Source organism: Trematomus bernacchii, unplaced genomic scaffold (assembly GCF_902827165.1).
Source record: "Trematomus bernacchii unplaced genomic scaffold, fTreBer1.1, whole genome shotgun sequence".
In the NCBI taxonomy this organism is placed as follows: Eukaryota; Metazoa; Chordata; class Actinopteri; order Perciformes; family Nototheniidae; genus Trematomus; species Trematomus bernacchii.
The window spans coordinates 518,994-543,993 of NW_022987642.1; the positions used below are offsets into that span (position 1 = coordinate 518,994).

General features: G+C 38.5%; 1 protein-coding gene across 1 annotated transcript in view; it reads left to right on the forward strand.

The window, feature by feature from the left end:
* c5 (complement component 5) overlaps window positions 1–25,000 on the forward strand; it is a 70,347-nt gene that overhangs the window by 5,707 nt on the left and 39,640 nt on the right. Inside the window, 10 exon segments of the mRNA XM_034133734.1 lie at window positions 9,164–9,234; window positions 13,134–13,231; window positions 15,412–15,494; window positions 15,579–15,669; window positions 19,696–19,804; window positions 21,119–21,251; window positions 21,500–21,615; window positions 21,784–21,972; window positions 22,194–22,397; window positions 23,782–23,994. Coding sequence (XP_033989625.1) covers window positions 9,164–9,234; window positions 13,134–13,231; window positions 15,412–15,494; window positions 15,579–15,669; window positions 19,696–19,804; window positions 21,119–21,251; window positions 21,500–21,615; window positions 21,784–21,972; window positions 22,194–22,397; window positions 23,782–23,994 — 1,307 coding nt within the window.

Genomic DNA, 25,000 nt, shown 5'->3' on the forward strand with positions numbered 1-25,000 from the left:
ATTTGTGTTCAACATGTAAGAAGTAGAAAGTACAGGTATTTGTGTTCAACATGTGAGAAGTAGAAAGTACAGGTATTTGTGTTCAACATGTAAGAAGTAGAAAGTACAGGTATTTGGGTTCAACATGTGAGAAGTAGAAAGTACAGGTATTTGTGTTCAACATGTAAGAAGTAGAAAGTACAGGTATTTGTGTTCAACATGTAAGAAGTAGAAAGTACAGGTATTAGTGTTCAAACATGTAAGAAGTAGAAAGTACAGGTATTTGTGTTCAACATCTAAGAAGTAGAAAGTACAGGTATTTGGGTTCAAAATGTAAGAAGTAGAAAGTACAGGTATTAGTGTTCAACATGTAAGAAGTAGAAAGTACAGGTATTTGGGTTCAAAATGTAAGAAGTAGAAAGTACAGGTATTTGGGTTCAAAATGTAAGAAGTAGAAAGTACAGGTATTTGGGTTCAACATGTGAGAAGTAGAAAGTACAGGTATTTGTGTTCAACATGTGAGAAGTAGAAAGTACAGGTATTTGTGTTCAAACATGTAAGAAGTAGAAAGTACAGGTATTTGTGTTCAACATGTGAGAAGTAGAAAGTACAGGTATTTGGGTTCAACATGTAAGAAGTAGAAAGTACAGGTATTTGTGTTCAACATGTGAGAAGTAGAAAGTACAGGTATTTGTGTTCAACATGTAAGAAGTAGAAAGTACAGGTATTTGGGTTCAACATGTGAGAAGTAGAAAGTACAGGTATTTGTGTTCAACATGTAAGAAGTAGAAAGTACAGGTATTTGTGTTCAACATGTAAGAAGTAGAAAGTACAGGTATTAGTGTTCAAACATGTAAGAAGTAGAAAGTACAGGTATTTGTGTTCAACATGTAAGAAGTAGAAAGTACAGGTATTTGGGTTCAAAATGTAAGAAGTAGAAAGTACAGGTATTAGTGTTCAACATGTAAGAAATAGAAAGTACAGGTATTAGTGTTCAAACATGTAAGAAGTAGAAAGTACAGGTATTTGTGTTCAACATGTGAGAAGTAGAAAGTACAGGTATTAGTGTTCAAACATGTAAGAAGTAGAAAGTACAGGTATTTGTGTTCAACATGTAAGAAGTAGAAAGTACAGGTATTAGTGTTCAAACATGTAAGAAGTAGAAAGTACAGGTATTTGTGTTCAACATGTAAGAAGTAGAAAGTACAGGTATTTGTGTTCAACATGTGAGAAGTAGAAAGTACAGGTATTTGTGTTCAACATGTGAGAAGTAGAAAGTACAGGTATTTGTGTTCAACATGTAAGAAGTAGAAAGTACAGGTATTAGTGTTCAAACATGTAAGAAGTAGAAAGTACAGGTATTTGTGTTCAACATGTAAGAAGTAGAAAGTACAGGTATTTGGGTTTAACATGTGAGAAGTAGAAAGTACAGGTATTTGTGTTCAACATGTGAGAAGTAGAAAGTACAGGTATTAGTGTTCAAACATGTAAGAAGTAGAAAGTACAGGTATTTGTGTTCAACATGTAAGAAGTAGAAAGTACAGGTATTTGTGTTCAACATGTAAGAAGTAGAAAGTACAGGTATTTGTGTTCAACATGTAAGAAGTAGAAAGTACAGGTATTTGGGTTTAACATGTGAGAAGTAGAAAGTACAGGTATTTGTGTTCAAACATGTAAGAAGTAGAAAGTACAGGTATTTGTGTTCAACATGTAAGAAGTAGAAAGTACAGGTATTTGGGTTCAACATGTAAGAAGTAGAAAGTACAGGTATTTGGGTTCAACATGTAAGAAGTAGAAAGTACAGGTATTTGGGTTCAACATGTAAGAAGTAGAAAGTACAGGTATTTAGTGTTCAACATGTAAGAAGTAGAAAGTACAGGTATTTGTGTTCAACATGTAAGAAGTAGAAAGTACAGGTATTTGTGTTCAACATGTAAGAAGTAGAAAGTACAAGGTATTTGTGTTCAACATGTAAGAAGTAGAAAGTACAGGTATTTGTGTTCAACATGTAAGAAGTAGAAAGTACAGGTATTTTGTGTTCAACATGTAAGAAGTAGAAAGTACAGGTATTTGTGTTCAACATGTAAGAAGTAGAAAGTACAGGTATTTGTGTTCAACATGTAAGAAGTAGAAAGTACAGGTATTTGTGTTCAACATGTAAGAAAGTAATTGTGGTTCACATGTAAGAAGTAGAAAGTACAGGTATTTGTGTTCAACATGTAAGAAGTAGAAAGTACAGGTATTTGTGTTCAACATGTAAGAAGTAGAAAGTACAGGTATTTGTGTTCAACATGTAAGAAGTAGAAAGTACAGGTATTAGTGTTCAAACATGTAAGAAGTAGAAAGTACAGGTATTTGTGTTCAACATGTAAGAAGTAGAAAGTACAGGTATTAGTGTTCAAACATGTAAGAAGTAGAAGTACAGGTATTTGTGTTCAACATGTGAAGAAGTAGAAAGTACAGGTATTAGTGTTCAACATGTAAGAAGTAGAAAGTACAGGTATTTGTGTTCAACATGTAAGAAGTAGAAAGTACAGGTATTTGTGTTCAACATGTAAGAAGTAGAAAGTACAGGTATTTGTGTTCAACATGTAAGAAGTAGAAAGTACAGGTATTTGTGTTCAACATGTAAGAAGTAGAAAGTACAGGTATTTGTGTTCAACATGTAAGAAGTGAAAGTACAGGTTATTGTGTCAACATGTAAGAAGTAGAAAGTACAGGTATTTGTGTTCAACATGTAAGAAGTAGAAAGTACAGGTATTTGTGTTCAACATGTAAGAAGTAGAAAGTACAGGTATTTGTGTTCAACATGTAAGAAGTAGAAAGTACAGGTATTTGTGTTCAACATGTAAGAAGTAGAAAGTACAGGTATTTGTGTTCAACATGTAAGAAGTAGAAAGTACAGGTATTTGTGTTCAACATGTAAGAAGTAGAAAGTACAGGTATTAGTGTTCAACATGTAAGAAGTAGAAAGTACAGGTATTTGTGTTCAACATGTAAGAAGTAGAAAGTACAGGTATTTGTGTTCAACATGTAAGAAGTAGAAAGTACAGGTATTTGAGTTCAACATGTAAGAAGTAGAAAGTACAGGTATTTGTGTTCAACATGTAAGAAGTAGAAAGTACAGGTATTTGTGTTCAACATGTAGAAGTAGAAAGTACAGGTATTTGTGTTCAACATGTAAGAAGTAGAAAGTACAGGTATTTGTGTTCAACATGTAAGAAGTAGAAAGTACAGGTATTTGTGTTCAACATGTAAGAAGTAGAAAGTACAGGTATTTGTGTTCAACATGTAAGAAGTAGAAAGTACAGGTATTTGTGTTCAACATGTAAGAAGTAGAAAGTACAGGTATTTGAGTTCAACATGTAAGAAGTAGAAAGTACAGGTATTTGTGTTCAACATGTAAGAAGTAGAAAGTACAGGTATTTGTGTTCAACATGTAAGAAGTAAAAAAGTACAGGTATTTGTGTTCAACATGTAAGAAGTAGAAAGTACAGGTATTTGAGTTCAACATGTAAGAAGTAGAAAGTACAGGTATTTGTGTTCAACATGTAAGAAGTAGAAAGTACAGGTATTTGTGTTCAACATGTAAGAAGTAGAAAGTACAGGTATTTGGGTTCAACATGTGAGAAGTAGAAAGTACAGGTATTTGAGTTCAACATGTAAGAAGTAGAAAGTACAGGTATTTGGGTTCAACATGTGAGAAGTAGAAAGTACAGGTATTTGGGTTCAACATGTGAGAAGTAGAAAGTACAGGTATTTGTGTTCAACATGTAAGAAGTAGAAAGTACAGGTATTTGGGTTCAACATGTGAGAAGTAGAAAGTACAGGTATTTGTGTTCAACATGTAAGAAGTAGAAAGTACAGGTATTTGTGTTCAACATGTAAGAAGTAGAAAGTACAGGTATTTGTGTTCAACATGTAAGAAGTAGAAAGTACAGGTATTAGTGTTCAAACATGTAAGAAGTAGAAAGTACAGGTATTTGTGTTCAACATGTAAGAAGTAGAAAGTACAGGTATTTGGGTTTAAAATGTAAGAAGTAGAAAGTACAGGTATTAGTGTTCAAACATGTAAGAAGTAGAAAGTACAGGTATTTGTGTTCAACATGTGAGAAGTAGAAAGTACAGGTATTAGTGTTCAAACATGTAAGAAGTAGAAAGTACAGGTATTTGTGTTCAACATGTAAGAAGTAGAAAGTACAGGTATTTGTGTTCAACATGTAAGAAGTAGAAAGTACAGGTATTTGGGTTCAACATGTAAGAAGTAGAAAGTACAGGTATTAGTGTTCAAACATGTAAGAAGTAGAAAGTACAGGTATTTGTGTTCAAACATGTAAGAAGTAGAAAGTACAGGTATTTGTGTTCAACATGTAAGAAGTAGAAAGTACAGGTATTTGTGTTCAACATGTAAGAAGTAGAAAGTACAGGTATTTGTGTTCAACATGTAAGAAGTAGAAAGTACAGGTATTTGGGTTTAACATGTGAGAAGTAGAAAGTACAGGTATTAGTGTTCAAACATGTAAGAAGTAGAAAGTACAGGTATTTGTGTTCAACATGTAAGAAGTAGAAAGTACAGGTATTAGTGTTCAAACATGTAAGAAGTAGAAAGTACAGGTATTTGGGTTCAACATGTGAGAAGTAGAAAGTACGGGTATTAGTGTTCAAACATGTAAGAAGTAGAAAGTACAGGTATTTGTGTTCAACATGTAAGAAGTAGAAAGTACAGGTATTTGTGTTCAACATGTAAGAAGTAGAAAGTACAGGTATTTGAGTTCAACATGTAAGAAGTAGAAAGTACAGGTATTTGTGTTCAACATGTAAGAAGTAGAAAGTACAGGTATTTGTGTTCAACATGTGAGAAGTAGAAAGTACAGGTATTAGTGTTCAAACATGTAAGAAGTAGAAAGTACAGGTATTTGTGTTCAACATGTAAGAAGTAGAAAGTACAGGTATTTGGGTTCAACATGTAAGAAGTAGAAAGTACAGGTATTTGTGTTCAACATGTAAGAAGTAGAAAGTACAGGTATTTGTGTTCAAACATGTAAGAAGTAAAAAGTACAGGTATTTGAGTTCAACATGTAAGAAGTAGAAAGTACAGGTATTTGTGTTCAACATGTAAGAAGTAGAAAGTACAGGTATTTGTGTTCAACATGTAAGAAGTAGAAAGTACAGGTATTTGTGTTCAACATGTAAGAAGTAGAAAGTACAGGTATTTGTGTTCAACATGTAAGAAGTAGAAAGTACAGGTATTTGTGTTCAACATGTAAGAAGTAGAAAGTACAGGTATTTGTGTCAACATGTAAGAAGTAGAAAGTACAGGTATTTGTGTTCAACATGTAAGAAGTAGAAAGTACAGGTATTTGGGTTCAACATGTAAGAAGTAGAAAGTACAGGTATTAGTGCTCAAACATGTAAGAAGTAGAAAGTACAGGTATTTGTGTTCAACATGTAAGAAGTAGAAAGTACAGGTATTTGTGTTCAAACATGTAAGAAGTAGAAAGTACAGGTATTTGAGTTCAACATGTAAGAAGTAGAAAGTACAGTATTGTGTTCAACATGTAAGAAGTAGAAAGTACAGGTATTTGTGTTCAACATGTAAGAAGTAGAAAGTACAGGTATTTGTGTTCAACATGTAAGAAGTAGAAAGTACAGGTATTGTGTTCAACATGTAAGAAGTAGAAAGTACAGGTATTTGAGTTCAACATGTAAGAAGTAGAAAGTACAGGTATTTGTGTTCAACATGTAAGAAGTAGAAAGTACAGGTATTTGTGTTCAACATGTAAGAAGTAGAAAGTACAGGTATTTGAGTTCAACATGTAAGAAGTAGAAAGTACAGGTATTTGTGTTCAACATGTAAGAAGTAGAAAGTACAGGTATTTGTGTTCAACATGTAAGAAGTAGAAAGTACAGGTATTTGTGTTCAACATGTAAGAAGTAGAAAGTACAGGTATTTGAGTTTAACATGTGAGAAGTAGAAAGTACAGGTATTAGTGTTCAACATGTGAGAAGTAGAAAGTACAGGTATTTGGGTTCAACATGTAAGAAGTAGAAAGTACAGGTATTAGTGTTCAACATGTGAGAAGTAGAAAGTACAGGTATTTGTGTTCAACATGTAAGAAGTAGAAAGTACAGGTATTTGAGTTCAACATGTAAGAAGTAGAAAGTACAGGTATTTGTGTTCAACATGTAAGAAGTAGAAAGTACAGGTATTTGTGTTCAACATGTAAGAAGTAGAAAGTACAGGTATTTGTGTTCAACATGTAAGAAGTAGAAAGTACAGGTATTTGAGTTCAACATGTAAGAAGTAGAAAGTACAGGTATTAGTGTTCAACATGTGAGAAGTAGAAAGTACAGGTATTTGGGTTCAACATGTAAGAAGTAGAAAGTACAGGTATTAGTGTTCAACATGTGAGAAGTAGAAAGTACAGGTATTTGGGTTCAACATGTGAGAAGTAGAAAGTACAGGTATTTGTGTTCAACATGTAAGAAGTAGAAAGTACAGGTATTAGTGTTCAAACATGTAAGAAGTAGAAAGTACAGGTATTTGTGTTCAACATGTAAGAAGTAGAAAGTACAGGTATTTGTGTTCAACATGTAAGAAGTAGAAAGTACAGCTATTTGGGTTCAAAATGTAAGAAGTAGAAAGTACAGGTATTAGTGTTCAACATGTAAGAAGTAGAAAGTACAGGTATTAGTGTTCAAACATGTAAGAAGTAGAAAGTACAGGTATTTGTGTTCAACATGTGAGAAGTAGAAAGTACAGGTATTAGTGTTCAAACATGTAAGAAGTAGAAAGTACAGGTATTTGTGTTCAACATGTAAGAAGTAGAAAGTACAGCTATTTGGGTTCAAAATGTAAGAAGTAGAAAGTACAGGTATTAGTGTTCAACATGTAAGAAGTAGAAAGTACAGGTATTAGTGTTCAAACATGTAAGAAGTAGAAAGTACAGGTATTTGAGTTCAACATGTAAGAAGTAGAAAGTACAGGTATTTGTGTTCAACATGTAAGAAGTAGAAAGTACAGGTATTTGTGTTCAACATGTAAGAAGTAGAAAGTACAGGTATTTGTGTTCAACCTGTAAGAAGTAGAAAGTACAGGTATTTGAGTTCAACATGTAAGAAGTAGAAAGTACAGGTATTTGTGTTCAACATGTAAGAAGTAGAAAGTACAGGTATTAGTGTTCAACATGTAAGAAGTAGAAAGTACAGGTATTTGGGTTCAACATGTGAGAAGTAGAAAGTACAGGTATTTGGGTTCAACATGTGAGAAGTAGAAAGTACAGGTATTTGTGTTCAACATGTAAGAAGTAGAAAGTACAGGTATTTGGGTTCAACATGTGAGAAGTAGAAAGTACAGGTATTAGTGTTCAAACATGTAAGAAGTAGAAAGTACAGGTATTTGTGTTCAACATGTAAGAAGTAGAAAGTACAGGTATTTGTGTTCAACATGTAAGAAGTAGAAAGTACAGGTATTTGGGTTCAACATGTAAGAAGTAGAAAGTACAGGTATTAGTGTTCAAACATGTAAGAAGTAGAAAGTACAGGTATTTGTGTTCAAACATGTAAGAAGTAGAAAGTACAGGTATTTGTGTTCAACATGTAAGAAGTAGAAAGTACAGGTATTTGTGTTCAACATGTAAGAAGTAGAAAGTACAGGTATTTGTGTTCAACATGTAAGAAGTAGAAAGTACAGGTATTTGGGTTTAACATGTGAGAAGTAGAAAGTACAGGTATTAGTGTTCAAACATGTAAGAAGTAGAAAGTACAGGTATTTGTGTTCAACATGTAAGAAGTAGAAAGTACAGGTATTTGGGTTCAACATGTAAGAAGTAGAAAGTACAGGTATTTGTGTTCAACATGTAAGAAGTAGAAAGTACAGGTATTTGTGTTCAACATGTAAGAAGTAGAAAGTACAGGTATTTGTGTTCAACATGTAAGAAGTAGAAAGTACAGGTATTTGAGATCAACATGTAAGAAGTAGAAAGTACAGGTATTTGTGTTCAACATGTAAGAAGTAGAAAGTACAGGTATTTGTGTTCAACATGTAAGAAGTAGAAAGTACAGGTATTTGTGTTCAACATGTAAGAAGTAGAAAGTACAGGTATTTGAGTTCAACATGTAAGAAGTAGAAAGTACAGGTATTTGTGTTCAACATGTAAGAAGTAGAAAGTACAGGTATTTGGGTTCAACATGTAAGAAGTAGAAAGTACAGGTATGTGTGTTCAACATGTAAGAAGTAGAAAGTACAGGTATTTGGGTTCAACATGTAAGAAGTAGAAAGTACAGGTATTAGTGCTCAAACATGTAAGAAGTAGAAAGTACAGGTATTTGTGTTCAACATGTAAGAAGTAGAAAGTACAGGTATTTGTGTTCAACATGTAAGAAGTAGAAAGTACAGGTATTTGTGTTCAACATGTAAGAAGTAGAAAGTACAGGTATTTGTGTTCAACATGTAAGAAGTAGAAAGTACAGGTATTTGGGTTCAACATGTAAGAAGTAGAAAGTACAGGTATTTGGGTTCAACATGTAAGAAGTAGAAAGTACAGGTATTTGTGTTCAACATGTAAGAAGTAGAAAGTACAGGTATTTGTGTTCAACATGTAAGAAGTAGAAAGTACAGGTATTTGTGTTCAACATGTAAGAAGTAGAAAGTACAGGTATTTGGGTTCAACATGTAAGAAGTAGAAAGTACAGGTATTTGTGTTCAACATGTAAGAAGTAGAAAGTACAGGTATTTGTGTTCAACATGTAAGAAGTAGAAAGTACAGGTATTTGTGTTCAACATGTAAGAAGTAGAAAGTACAGGTATTTGTGTTCAACATGTAAGAAGTAGAAAGTACAGGTATTTGTGTTCAACATGTAAGAAGTAGAAAGTACAGGTATTTGTGTTCAACATGTAAGAAGTAGAAAGTACAGGTATTTGTGTTCAACATGCAAGAAGTCAAAGTAGAAAGAAAACACCTTGTTTTACTTGATTTTGAGCATAACACTCAGTCTCCCACAATGCACCCTGTTTAATCACTGTGTGTCTAAACTAAAAAGAGAGGTGCAGGAATGAGTCCTAAAACCCTGACATGACTCAGCATGTTCACACTTCCTGTCCCCTTGTGTGTAGGTCAATGGTTTTCTGAATGTGTTTTTGGTTGTTCTCCTGAAATAAGAGAGTGTGTTTTTGTGTTTCCAGTCAAAGTGAGAGCGTTCAGTTTGAACCAGGAACTGAGGCCGGCCAATCGGAGCGTCTTCCTGACCTTCAAGGTGAGTGAGTCACCTGTAGATGAACTAAAGAGTCACCTGTAGATGAACTAAAGAGTCACCTGCAGATGAACTAAAGAGTCACCTGTAGATGAACTAAAGAGTCACCTGTAGATGAACTAAAGAGTCACCTGTAGATGAACTAAAGAGTCACCTGTAGATGAACTAAAGAGTCACCTGTAGATGAACTAAAGAGTCACCTGTAGATGAACTAAAGAGTCACCTGCAGATGAACTAAAGAGTCACCTGTAGATGAACTAAAGAGTCACCTGTAAAGAGTCACCTGTAGATGAACTAAAGAGTCACCTGCAGATGAACTAAAGAGTCACCTGTAGATGAACTAAAGAGTCACCTGTAGATGAACTAAAGAGTCACCTGTAGATGAACTAAAGAGTCACCTGCAGATGAACTAAAGAGTCACCTGTAGATGAACTAAAGAGTCACCTGTAGATGAACTAAAGAGTCACCTGTAAAGAGTCATCTGTAGATGAACTAAAGAGTCACCTGTAGATGAACTAAAGAGTCACCTGTAGATGAACTAAAGAGTCACCTGTAGATGAACTAAAGAGTCACCTGTAGATGAACTAAAGAGTCACCTGCAGATGAACTAAACAGTCACCTGTAGATGAACTAAACAGTCACCTGTAGATGAACTAAAGAGTCACCTGCAGATGAACTAAAGAGTCACCTGTAGATGAACTAAAGAGTCACCTGTAGATGAACTAAACAGTCACCTGTAGATGAACTAAACAGTCACCTGTAGATGAACTAAACAGTCACCTGTAGATGAACTAAAGAGTCACCTGCAGATGAACTAAAGAGTCACCTGTAGATGAACTAAAGAGTCACCTGCAGATGAACTAAAGAGTCACCTGTAGATGAACTAAAGAGTCACCTGTAGATGAACTAAAGAGTCACCTGTAGATGAACTAAAGAGTCACCTGTAGATGAACTAAAGAGTCACCTGGAGATGAACTAAACAGTCACCTGTAGATGAACTAAAGAGTCACCTGTAGATGAACTAAAGAGTCACCTGTAGATGAACTAAAGAGTCACCTGTAGATGAACTAAAGAGTCACCTGTAGATGAACTAAAGAGTCACCTGTAGATGAACTAAAGAGTCACCTGTAAAGAGTCACCTGTAGATGAACTAAAGAGTCACCTGTAAAGAGTCACCTGTAGATGAACTAAAGAGTCACCTGCAGATGAACTAAAGAGTCACCTGTAGATGAACTAAAGAGTCACCTGTAGATGAACTAAAGAGTCACCTGTAGATGAACTAAAGAGTCATCTGTAGATGAACTAAAGAGTCACCTGTAGATGAACTAAAGAGTCACCTGTAAAGAGTCACCTGTAGATGAACTAAAGAGTCACCTGTAGATGAACTAAAGAGTCACCTGTAAAGAGTCATCTGTAGATGAACTAAAGAGTCACCTGTAGATGAACTAAAGAGTCACCTGTAGATGAACTAAAGAGTCACCTGCAGATGAACTAAAGAGTCACCTGTAGATGAACTAAAGAGTCACCTGTAGATGAACTAAAGAGTCACCTGTAGATGAACTAAAGAGTCACCTGTAGATGAACTAAAGAGTCACCTGGAGATGAACTAAACAGTCACCTGTAGATGAACTAAAGAGTCACCTGTAGATGAACTAAAGAGTCACCTGTAGATGAACTAAAGAGTCACCTGTAAAGAGTCACCTGTAGATGAACTAAAGAGTCACCTGTAAAGAGTCACCTGTAGATGAACTAAAGAGTCACCTGCAGATGAACTAAAGAGTCACCTGTAGATGAACTAAAGAGTCACCTGTAGATGAACTAAAGAGTCACCTGTAGATGAACTAAAGAGTCATCTGTAGATGAACTAAAGAGTCACCTGTAGATGAACTAAAGAGTCACCTGTAAAGAGTCACCTGTAGATGAACTAAAGAGTCACCTGTAGATGAACTAAAGAGTCACCTGTAGATGAACTAAAGAGTCACCTGTAAAGAGTCATCTGTAGATGAACTAAAGAGTCACCTGTAGATGAACTAAAGAGTCACCTGTAGATGAACTAAAGAGTCACCTGCAGATGAACTAAAGAGTCACCTGCAGATGAACTAAAGAGTCACCTGCAGATGAACTAAAGAGTCACCTGTAAAGAGTCACCTGTAGATGAACTAAAGAGTCACCTGCAGATGAACTAAAGAGTCACCTGCAGATGAACTAAAGAGTCACCTGTAAAGAGTCACCTGTAGATGAACTAAAGAGTCACCTGTAGATGAACTAAAGAGTCACCTGTAGATGAACTAAAGAGTCACCTGAAGATGAACTAAAGAGTCACCTGTAGATGAACTAAAGAGTCACCTGTAAAGAGTCACCTGTAGATGAACTAAAGAGTCACCTGTAGATGAACTAAAGAGTCACCTGCAGATGAACTAAAGAGTCACCTGTAGATGAACTAAAGAGTCACCTGTAGATGAACTAAAGAGTCACCTGTAGATGAACTAAAGAGTCACCTGCAGATGAACTAAAGAGTCACCTGTAGATGAACTAAAGAGTCACCTGCAGATGAACTAAAGAGTCACCTGTAGATGAACTAAAGAGTCACCTGTAGATGAACTAAAGAGTCACCTGTAAAGAGTCACCTGTAGATGAAATAAAGAGTCACCTGTAGATGAACTAAAGAGTCACCTGTAGATGAACTAAAGAGTCACCTGTAAAGAGTCACCTGTAGATGAACTAAAGAGTCACCTGTAGATGAAATAAAGAGTCACCTGTAGATGAACTAAAGAGTCACCTGTAAAGAGTCACCTGTAGATGAAATAAAGAGTCACCTGTAGATGAACTAAAGAGTCACCTGCAGATGGACTAAAGAGTCACCTGTAGATGAACTAAAGAGTCACCTGTAGATGAACTAAAGAGTCACCTGTAGATGAACTAAAGAGTCACCTGTAGATGAACTAAAGAGTCACCTGTAGATGAACTAAAGAGTCACCTGCAGATGAACTAAAGAGTCACCTGTAAAGAGTCACCTGCAGATGAACTAAAGAGTCACCTGTAGATGAACTAAAGAGTCACCTGTAGATGAACTAAAGAGTCACCTGCAGATGAACTAAAGAGTCACCTGTAGATGAACTAAAGAGTCACCTGTAGATGAACTAAAGAGTCACCTGTAAATGAACTAAAGAGTCACCTGTAGATGAACTAAAGAGTCACCTGTAGATGAACTAAAGAGTCACCTGCAGATGAACTAAAGAGTCACCTGTAAATGAACTAAAGAGTCACCTGTAAAGAGTCACCTGTAGATGAACTAAAGAGTCACCTGTAGATGAACTAAAGAGTCACCTGCAGATGAACTAAAGAGTCACCTGTAGATGAACTAAAGAGTCACCTGTAGATGAACTAAAGAGTCACCTGTAAAGAGTCACCTGTAGATGAACTAAAGAGTCACCTGTAGATGAACTAAAGAGTCACCTGCAGATGAACTAAAGAGTCACCTGTAGATGAACTAAAGAGTCACCTGCAGATGAACTAAAGAGTCACCTGTAGATGAACTAAAGAGTCACCTGTAGATGAACTAAAGAGTCACCTGTAGATGAACTAAAGAGTCACCTGTAGATGAACTAAAGAGTCACCTGCAGATGAACTAAAGAGTCACCTGTAGATGAACTAAAGAGTCACCTGTAGATGAACTAAAGAGTCACCTGCAGATGAACTAAAGAGTCACCTGTAGATGAACTAAAGAGTCACCTGTAGATGAACTAAAGAGTCACCTGCAGATGAACTAAAGAGTCACCTGTAAAGAGTCACCTGTAGATGAACTAAAGAGTCACCTGTAATGAGTCACCTGTAGATGAACTAAAGAGTCACCTGTAAAGAGTCACCTGTAACTGATTGATTTCTCTCTGACTCCCCAATAGGACCCGGATCGTACCACAGTGGACATCGTGGAAATGATCGATGTCAACAATGGGATCCCCTCGATGCAAAACCCCTTCAAGATCCCCATTAAACCAAAGTAAGAGATAATAATAATAACAATAATAATAATAATAATAATAATAGACTTTATTTGTACAAAGCAGCCCAAAGTGTTTTACAGAACATAACAGCAATATTCAAATAAATAGAGAACAAGATAAAATAATCTGATCATAAGTTATATATATATATATATATATATATATAACATATAAATAACATATATATATATATGTTATTTAAGATGATTTCAACGTCTTTTGGATCCCAGTCATCTGTTTCTGGAGCTCACCAGTAGAAAAGGAAAGCCCATCCTTTGAGCAACTTGTTTCCTGAAGTCGGCCTTTAACACATGAAAACACAGGAAGCCGTTTCCACGCTGGACTCACAGCTGGACTCAAGTGGTCTTTTGTCCTCTGTGAAGGCAAACTATTTGTGGTCTACCGTCCATCCGTCCCATTGTCACAATATCACAGGAACACATGCAGTTTCATTCAAACATCCACTGGATTTGAAGATTTTAAATAAAGTTTTCAGATACATTGGGAATATAACACTGAGTGGAATCACATTTTTTACTTTTTTAATGCTGTTTTATTTCAATTTGAGATGTTTACATTTTGGATTGTTTATTTCTAGGCTTTTAATTTCTCTAATGTTCAATGTCTTGTCTTTTTATTCTGCAACGCAAACATTTCCTTATCTTACCTTACCTTACCTTATCTTACCTTATCTTATCTTACCTTACCTTATCTTATCTTACCTTATCTTACCTTATCTTACCTTATCTTATCTTACCTTACCTTATCTTATCTTACCTTATCTTATCTTATCTTATCTTATCTTATCTTATCTTACCTTATCTTACCTTATCTTACCTTATCTTATCTTACCTTATCTTATCTTACCTTATCTTACCTTATCTTACCTTATCTTACCTTATCTTACCTTATCTTATCTTATCTTATCTTATCTTACCTTATCTTACCTTATCTTATCTTACCTTATCTTACCTTATCTTACCTTATCTTATCTTACCTTATCTTACCTTATCTTACCTTATCTTACCTTATCTTATCTTACCTTATCTTATCTTACCTTATCTTACCTTATCTTACCTTATCTTACCTTATCTTACCTTATCTTATCTTATCTTATCTTATCTTACCTTATCTTACCTTATCTTATCTTACCTTACCTTATCTTATCTTATCTTACCTTATCTTACCTTATCTTACCTTATCTTACCTTATCTTACCTTACCTTATCTTACCTTATCTTACCTTATCTTACCTTATCTTATCTTACCTTATCTTATCTTATCTTACCTTATCTTATCTTATCTTACCTTATCTTATCTTACCTTATCTTACCTGATCTTATCTTACCTTATCTTATCTTATCTTATCTTACCTTATCTTATCTTATCTTATCTTACCTTATCTTACCTTATCTTACCTTATCTTACCTTATCTTACCTTATCTTATCTTATCTTACCTTATCTTACCTTATCTTATCTTACCTTATCTTACCTTATCTTATCTTATCTTACCTTATCTTATCTTACCTTATCTTACCTTATCTTATCTTATCTTACCTTATCTTATCTTACCTTATCTTACCTTATCTTATCTTACCTTACCTTATCTTACCTTATCTTATCTTACCTTATCTTACCTTATCTTACCTTATCTTATCTTATCTTATCTTACCTTATCTTATCTTACCTTATCTTACCTTATCTTACCTTATCTTATCTTATCTTATCTTATCTTACCTTATCTTACCTTATCTTATCTTATCTTACCTTATCTTATCTTACCTTACCTTATCTTACCTTATCTTATCTTACCTTACCTTATCTTACCTTATCTTACCTTATCTTATCTTACCTTATCTTACCTTATCTTACCTTATCTTATCTTATCTTACCTTACCTTACCTTACCTTACCTTACCTTACCTTACCTTATCTTACCTTATCTTACCTTATCTTACCTTACCTTATCTTACCTTATCTTACCTTACCTTATCTTACCTTATCTTACCTTATCTTATATAACATCAAACACAAGTTCCAACTACAACTTGTTGGAAAACACAAATGTCCTTGGGGACCCAATTTGGTGACAACGTTTTTAAAGTCTGTTATTGTTGTTAAAGTAGTTCCTGTCTGTCTGTTGTTTGTTGTTTACTTGTTTACCTGTTTGTCTCCAGGTTGGGGATTTGGTCGATTGAAGCTGCGTACTCTGATGATTTCACCACCACAGCGAGAGCAGAGTTTGAAGTGAAAGAATACGGTAACAGGAGAAAACATCAGAAACCATCACAGGAGGTCAGTATTAATGAACTCTTAAATGTTCATTAAAACCTGTTTGTTCCAGTTCTTCCCAGTTTCTACATCCTCGTGGAACCAGAGACTAACTACGTGAGCTCCGGAAACTTCAAGAGCTTCAACTTCAAGGTTTCAGCCAGGTGAGGAAACAAGTGTTAGAGTAATATACCATACCATATACTTTATTGTCCCCGTAAGGACATGTGTTCTGGACTCCGTCCTGCAGCTCAAATCAAATCAAATCAAAATGTATTATAAATCACAAGAAATGCCTCAAAGGGCTGTACAACGCAAACAACAGCAAAAACAAAACACAAACGCCATACAGATGGAGCATCTTATTTCAGACTCCAGCTTACTGCTTCCTGCCTACTACCTGCCAAAGACCAGTATCTCAATCACGACCCTCGCGTTTCAAACTGTCTGAAATAAGATGCTCCATCTGTAGCTTAAAAATTATAAAAACATTATACACCAACATAAGTATTGCCATGTGATGAAAGCATGAGACTGAAGTGATGCTCATGTAGATGGAAACTAGGGGATGGAGATTAGTCTACAAGGAAGACAGATGCCAAGAGATGGGTTTTGAGTCAACGGAAATAGCTTCGTGGATCTGAATACATTACAATACAGTTTTGCATACATGTACATATACAAACATAATAAACATACAAATACATACACATATCATCACTCATGCACATACTGACGCAGGCGACCTGTTGCACAACCCTCATGGCCAACATTTAAAAGTGTATTACATCACATGTGAGTGTTGAGACTCTCAAAGGACAGACTGTAGGCAGGAATGAGTGCTCAGCCTGAATGTTCAACCAGACGGGAGGAGCTGGGGGTCTGGGGTTGTTGGCATTATTATTTAAAGGTCACCTGTTATGCAAAATCCACTTCTTCATGTCTCTTCTTCATCAACATGTGTCCCCTCTTCTTCATGTCTCTTCTACATCAACATGTGTCCCCTCTTCTTCATGTCTCTTCTACATCAACATGTGTCCCCTCTTCTTCATGTCTCTTCTACATCAACATGTGTCCCCTCTTCTTCATGTCTCTTCTACATCAACATGTGTCCCCTCTTCTTCATGTCTCTTCTTCATCAACATGTGTCCCCTCTTCTTCATGTCTCTTCTACATCAACATGTGTCCCCTCTTCTTCATGTCTCTTCTACATCAACATGTGTCCCCTCTTCTTCATGTCTCTTCTACATCAACATGTGTCCCCTCTTCTTCATGTCTCTTCTACATCAACATGTGTCCCCTCTTCTTCATGTCTCTTCTTCATCAACATGTGTCCCCTCTTCTTCATGTCTCTTCTACATCAACATGTGTCCCCTCTTCTTCATGTCTCTTCTACATCAACATGTGTCCCCTCTTCTTCATGTCTCTTCTACATCAACATGTGTCCCCTCTTCTTCATGTCTCTTCTTCATCAACATGTGTCCCCTCTTCTTCATGTGTCTTCTACATCAACATGTGTCCCCTCTTCTTCATGTCTCTTCCACATCAACATGTGTCCCCTCTTCTTCATGTCTCTTCTACATCAACATGTGTCCCCTCTTCTTCATGTCTCTTCTACATCCACATGTGTCCCCTCTTCTTCATGTCTCTTCTTCATCAACATGTGTCCCCTCTTCTTCATGTCTCTTCTTCATCAACATGTGTCCCCTCTCCTTCATGTCTCTTCTTCATCAACATGTGTCCCCTCTTCTTCATGTCTCTTCTTCATCAACATGTGTCCCCTCTTCTTCATGTCTCTTCTACATCAACATGTGTCCCCTCTTCTTCATGTCTCTTCTTCATCAACATGTGTCCCCTCTTCTTCATGTCTCTTCTACATCCACATGTGTCCCCTCTTCTTCATGTCTCTTCTTCATCAACATGTGTCCCCTCTTCTTCATGTCTCTTCTTCATCAACATGTGTCCCCTCTTCTTCATGTCTCTTCTACATCAACACGTGTCCCCTCTTCTTCATGTCTCTTCTACATCAACACGTGTCCCCTCTTCTTCATGTCTCTTCTTCATCAACATGTGTCCCCTCTCCTTCATGTCTCTTCTTCATCAACATGTGTCCCCTCTCTTCATGTCTCTTCTTCATCAACATGTGTCCCCTCTTCTTCATGTCTCTTCTTCATCAACATGTGTCCCCTCTTCTTCATGTCTCTTCTACATCAACATGTGTCCCCTCTTCTTCATGTCTCTTCTTCATCAACATGTGTCCCCTCTTCTTCATGTCTCTTCTACATCAACATGTGTCCCCTCTTCTTCATGTCTCTTCTACATCAACACGTGTCCCCTCTTCTTCATGTCTCTTCTACATCAACACGTGTCCCCTCTTCTTCATGTCTCTTCTTCATCAACATGTGTCCCCTCTTCTTCATGTCTCTTCTTCATCAACATGTGTCCCCTCTTCTTCATGTCTCTTCTCATCAACATGTGTCCCCTCTTCTTCATGTCTCTTCTTCATCAACATGTGTCCCCTCTTCTTCATGTCTCTTCTACATCAACATGTGTCCCCTCTTCTTCATGTCTCTTCTACATCAACATGTGTCCCCTCTTCTTCATGTCTCTTCTACATCAACATGTGTCCCCTCTTCTTCATGTCTCTTCTTCATCAACATGTGTCCCCTCTTCTTCATGTCTCTTCTTCATCAACATGTGTCCCCTCTTCTTCATGTCTCTTCTACATCAACATGTGTCCCCTCTTCTTCATGTCTCTTCTACATCAACATGTGTCCCCTCTTCTTCATGTCTCTTCTACATCAACATGTGTCCCCTCTTCTTCATGTCTCTTCTACATCAACATGTGTCCCCTCTTCTTCATGTCTCTTCTTCATCAACATGTGTCCCCTCTTCTTCATGTCTCTTCTTCATCAACATGTGTCCCCTCTTCTTCATGTCTCTTCTACATCAACATGTGTCCCCCTCTTCTTCATGTCTCTTCTTCATCAACATGTGTCCCCTCTTCCTCATGTCTCTTCTTCATCAACATGTGTCCCCTCTTCTTCATGTCTCTTCTTCATCAACATGTGTCCCCTCTTCTTCATGTCTCTTCTACATCAACATGTGTCCCCTCTTCTTCATGTCTCTTCTACATCAACATGTGTCCCCTCTTCTTCATGTCTCTTCTACATCAACATGTGTCCCCTCTTCTTCATGTCTCTTCTACATCAACATGTGTCCCCTCTTCTTCATGTCTCTTCTTCATCAACATGTGTCCCCTCTTCTTCATGTCTCTTCTTCATCAACATGTGTCCCCTCTTCTTCATGTCTCTTCTACATCAACATGTGTCCCCTCTTCTTCATGTCTCTTCTTCATCAACATGTGTCCCCTCTTCCTCATGTCTCTTCTTCATCAACATGTGTCCCCTCTTCTTCATGTCTCTTCTACATCAACATGTGTCCCCTCTTCTTCATGTCTCTTCTACATCAACATGTGTCCCCTCTTCTTCATGTCTCTTCTACATCAACATGTGTCCCCTCTTCTTCATGTCTCTTCTACATCAACATGTGTCCCCTCTTCTTCATGTCTCTTCTTCATCAACATGTGTCCCCCTCTTCTTCATGTCTCTTCTTCATCAACATGTGTCCCCTCTTCTTCATGTCTCTTCTACATCAACATGTGTCCCCTCTTCTTCATGTCTCTTCTTCATCAACATGTGTCCCCTCTTCCTCATGTCTCTTCTTCATCAACATGTGTCCCCTCTGTGTAAAGAGACTCTGAAAGTTTCAGGAACAAAGATTCTCTCTCTTTTTGATCCATTTCTATAAAACCTGTCTGAAAATGAGCTGATCAGATTTTGGCCACTTGATGATGTCATCACGATGTGTTGTCTTGTGTAACCATTAGCCAATCAGCAACCAAGGTAACCCCTTATCACCTGAATCTCCTCCTAGAGCACCATTGAGTTCTTTGTAACCAAATCTCTCTCAGAGGGGCGTGGGGAGGGGCTCCTTATTTTCATCTGAAGTAACAGACAGAGAATCAGCACTTTGGAAACAGGGCTGAAACAGAGGGGATTATGGGTAATGCTGCAATGATCTGTTTGGTGTTTCAGCCAATCAGAGACAGGCTCTGTATATATCTGAGACCTGTGATATATTGATGAGAGACAGGATGAATGAGACTGAAGCGGTGTGTTCTCCCTCAGGTACGTCCACGGGGCTCCGGTGGTGGAGGGCGAGCTGTTCCTGCGTTACGGATACGTCAGCGGGACGAATCCCCCGGTCATCATCCCCAGCTCCGTCACCAGAGAGAGGGTAGGAGACGAGAACGCTGATATTTAAGGACTGTTCTGTCCTGGTCAAAACAGATCATATATTTGCGGGGTTATCAATAATAACTTAGATTTGACCTGAATTGACCGAAAACCTTTTTTTTTTTTCAAAATGTCGTATATTTTTTCAACTCTGACTTTTTTCCAGAATCAGATTTTTTTTCAGGATGTGTATATGGTAATGGAACAGAATGGTCATTTATTTTTGTAATTCTTACTTTTTTTCTCATGACCGCCAACAAAAGAAATCCCACACAGAGCAGAAATGACGAAGCTTTTGACCGCGTGCTAGTAGCATGGGGCCCTTTAGGGGGGTTCCCGACGTGTCATTGCAGTCTTCTACAGACATTAAAGGGGGTTTCATGTTGTCGTTGCTGATGTTGACCAACGTTAACAGCCGTCTTTGGGGTTTCCTTCACAGATAGAGAACTATTTTACATAGCCATTTCCATGTTGTCTTTTTTGCGGGCCCCCTACCGTCTGCAGGTTATAGGGTTTATCTACCGCTTTAAAATCAAAACGGCTCCACCAGTTAATCTGCTCAAAGGTTGCAGGTCTGAGAGAGACTCGTCCTCTGACCCCAACACGTCCCGAACAGAGACGATGAACGACCAATCAGATCAGAGATACAGGGTCCTGGGGTTTAATAAAGTCAGACTGAAGCCCTCCTTCCTGAGTCAATCCTCACAGTACAGAGTTTAAACTCAGATCGAATGTCTCTTATAGATGGTCTTTGAGCAGGTTTCTCTCAGTGTTTGTGAGGGTATGCTAAATGTTTGCGTACCTTGTTTCCTGTCTCAATATTTGTTCTTGTTGATGTTGCAAACGGAGCTGCTGTGATGCAAGTAAAGTTCAGCCTCGGTCTGAAAGTCAATTATTATCGTATATTGATCAAATGAACATCAGACCGTCTGTTTACTTGGGTGAATGTGTGTGTCCATGGATCTGCTGTGTGTGTGTCCATAGATCTGATGTGTGTGTGTGTGTGTCCATGGATCTGATGTGTGTGTGTCCATGGATCTGATGTGTGTGTGTGTGTCCATGGATCTGATGTGTGTGTGTCCATGGATCTGATGTGTGTGTGTGTCCATGGATCTGATGTGTGTGTCCATGGATCTGATGTGTGTGTGTGTCCATGGATCTGATGTGTGTGTCCATGGATGTGATGTGTGTGTGTGTGTCCATGGATCTGATGTGTGTGTGTCTATGGATCTGATGTGTGTGTCCATGGATCTGATGTGTGTGTCCATGGATCTGATGTGTGTGTCCATGGATCTGATGTGTGTGTGTCTTTCAGTTGTCCTCGGCAGGCGATCTGGACGTGACGGTGAACATGGAGAAAGTTCTGTCCAAACACGACGGACCCAGAGACCTGGACAGTCTGGTGGGGAAGTATCTGTACATCGCCGTGCTGCTGCAGGAGGACACAGGTTCAAATCCCTTTCATCCAGTCTGTCCCTCAAACACACACACCCAGAAAACTAATAGGATTAGTTGTTTCACTGACTTTTCTGACTTTTTCTGAGAACTCTCACTTTGTTTTTGACTTGATTCTATTGCAGAATGTTAATTTATTTATGTGTGTGTGTGTGTGTGTGTGTGTGTGTGTGTGTGTGTGTGTGTGTGTGTGTGTGTGTGTGTGTGTGTGTGTGTGTGTGTGTGTGTGTGTGTGTGTCAGGTGGGATCACTCAGGAGGCGGAGTTTGCTGCAGTGAAGTTCCTAAAGTCTCCGTACAGACTGAGCCTGGTGTCCACGCCCCCCTTCATCAAACCTGGACTCCCCTATAACATCCAGGTGAGGTGACTTTAACATATAACCAGTTACACTTCAAACATGTGATCAGTTTAATAAAAGGCCTCAACGTCTTCCCGTACATTTAAATCTTACCGGTCACGTTGAACGGAAACCCTGGTCGCTCGGTTCAGAGACCCAGTGACCTCTGACCTCTGCGTCTCCCTGCAGGTGGTGGTGAAGGATCACCTGGACCAACCGGTGAACAGCGTCAAGGTGCGCCTGGTGGAGAGGCAGCTGTTCAAAAAGGGGGGGGCGAGCGAGGATCTGCCCTGCACCCTGAGCTCCGTCAGCCAATCAGACGGCATCGCTATGTTCATCTGCAACACGCCGCGCGAGGGGGTCCGGGCGCTGCTGAAGGTCAGGGGTCAACGTTTACTAAAAACACCACAACTCTCTTTTACACTCATCGTTTATTTATGTGTTGTAAACCTGTTGTTGTTTACTTGGGTTTGCTGTTTCAACGTGTTGATTTTCACATGTAATTTATTTGCAGCTGTCTTCTTTTCTTCCTGTTGTCTCCTTGTTTTTCATATTAAACCTGCTGTTGTTGACTTCTTTGTCCTCTGTTGTGTTCACAGTTTCAGACGGAGGACACGACCCTCCCAGCAGCCTCTCAGGCGCTCCTGGTCCTCGATGCGTTGGCCTTCCACTCCCCGAACCAGCGCTACCTGCACATTGACCCCCCGATGCCGGGCAGCAGCCTGGAGGCCGGGCACTTCTGCAACATCAAGGTGTACTCTGCCTCGCCCTCCTACGTTCCAATCAAAGCGCTCAGCTACCTGGTGAGGAGACCCTGCTGATCATATATTCAATTTCACACATTAATACAGGGATGTCATATTTCTGTGTTGGTCCCTGAAGGCAGCATCTCCCTGGACCAATAGGATTTCTCCATGTGATTTTGTCAGAAAATAGTCTCTGTGTCGAACAAACGTTTATGATACTTACACGTTTAGTTCAGCAGGATAATCTCCACATATTAACACCACGTTATGATTTCTGAAGTAAAAAGCTAATGTTTGGCTATAAAGGAACTACAGTACGGTCACATGACTTCACGTCACCACCGCTAAGCTAAAGGTGGCTAATGTTGGGCTATAAAGGAACTACAGCACGGTCACATGACTTCACGTCACCACCGCTAAGCTAAAGGTGGCTAATGTTGGGATATAAAGAAACTACAGCACGGTCACATGACTTCACGTCACCACCGCTAAGCTAAAGGTGGCTAATGTTGGGCTATAAAGGAACTACAGCACGGTCACATGACTTCACGTCACCACCGCTAAGCTAAAGGTGGCTAATGTTGGGCTATAAAGGAACTATAGCACGGTCACATGACTTCACGTCACCACCGCTAAGCTAAAGGCGGCTAATGTTGGGCTATAAAGGAACTACAGCACGGTCACATGACTTCACGTCACCACCGCTAAGCTAAAGGCGGCTAATGTTGGGCTATAAAGGAACTATAGCACGGTCACATGACTTCACGTCACCACCGCTAAGCTAAAGGCGGCTAATGTTGGGCTATAAAGGAACTACAGCACGGTCACAGGACTTCACGCCACCACCGCTAAGCTAAAGGCGGCTAATGTTGGGCTATAAAGGAACTACAGCACGGTCACATGACTTCACGTCACCACCGCTAAGCTAAAGGTGGCTAATGTTGGGCTATAAAGGAACTACAGCACGGTCACATGACTTCACGTCACCACCGCTAAGCTAAAGGCGGCTAATGTTGGGCTATAAAGGAACTATAGCACGGTCACATGACTTCACGTCACCACCGCTAAGCTAAAGGCGGCTAATGTTGGGCTATAAAGGAACTACAGCACGGTCACATGACTTCACGTCACCACCGCTAAGCTAAAGGCGGCTAATGTTGGGCTATAAAGGAACTACAGCACGGTCACATGACTTCACGTCACCACCGCTAAGCTAAAGGTGGCTAATGTTGGGCTATAAAGGAACTACAGCACGGTCACATGACTTCACGTCACCACCGCTAAGCTAAAGGCGGCTAATGTTGGGCTATAAAGGAACTAAAACAATATTTATTTATAAAATGTATTAATAAAAAAGCTGTTCACGATTTAATAATAATGATAATATATGAAAACGTTGCAAAACCCAATTAAAAACCTATATTCACTGTCTCTGCTGCAGGTGCTCTCCAAAGGAAAGGTGGTGGAATTCGGCAGTCAGAAGTTCGTCTCCAGCGACGATCACAGGCAGGTGCTGAACTTCCAGGTGACGCCGGCGATGGTGCCGTCCATCAGGCTGCTGGTGTACTACATCCTGTTCGGGGAGGGGACCTCAGAGCTGGTGGCCGACTCCGTCTGGCTGGACGTCAAAGGGAAGTGTGTCAACGGCCTGCAGGTAAAACAGATGTAATCTCTAGATCTCAGAAGGGATCCACAACTCAGATGCTGTGTCTTCAGTACATGTGGTTGATATTAGTATGTAGTGTCTCTACTTTAAAGAGTCCTCTCCTGCTGATGTTCAGGTGTATATGTAGTGTCTCTACTTTAAAGAGTCCTCTCCTGTTGATGTTCAGGTGTATATCAGTATGTAGTGTCTCTACTTTAAAGAGTCCTCTCCTGCTGATGTTCAGGTGTATATCAGTATGTAGTGTCTCTACTTTAAAGAGTCCTCTCCTGCTGATGTTCACGTGTATATCAGTATGTAGTGTCTCTACTTTAAAGAGTCCTCTCCTGCTGATGTTCAGGTGTATATCAGTATGTAGTGTCTCTACTTTAAAGAGTCCTCTCCTGCTGATGTTCAGGTGTATATCAGTATGTAGTGTCTCTACTTTAAAGAGTCCTCTCCTGCTGATGTTCAGGTGTATATCAGTATGTAGTGTCTCTACTTTAAAGAGTCCTCTCCTGCTGATGTTCAGGTGTATATCAGTATGTAGTGTCTCTACTTGAAAGAGTCCTCTCCTGCTGATGTTCAGGTGTATATCAGTATGTAGTGTCTCTACTTTAAAGAGTCCTCTCCTGCTGATGTTCAGGTGTATATCAGTATGTAGTGTCTCTACTTTAAAGAGTCCTCTCCTGCTGATTTTCAGGTGTATATCAGTATGTAGTGTCTCTACTTTAAAGAGTCCTCTCCTGCTGATGTTCAGGTGTATATCAGTATGTAGTGTCTCTACTTTAAAGAGTCCTCTCCTGCTGATTTTCAGGTGTATATCAGTATGTAGTGTCTCTACTTTAAAGAGTCCTCTCCTGCTGATGTTCAGGTGTATATCAGTATGTAGTGTCTCTACATGTCTCCATGCTCTAATGTTCAAAAAGCTCTTTATTGTTCTCATACTGCCTGTGCTGCAGCCAATAGGATGTCACTATGTCCCAGAAGTAAACAAAGGAAACCAAAAGAGGCTGGA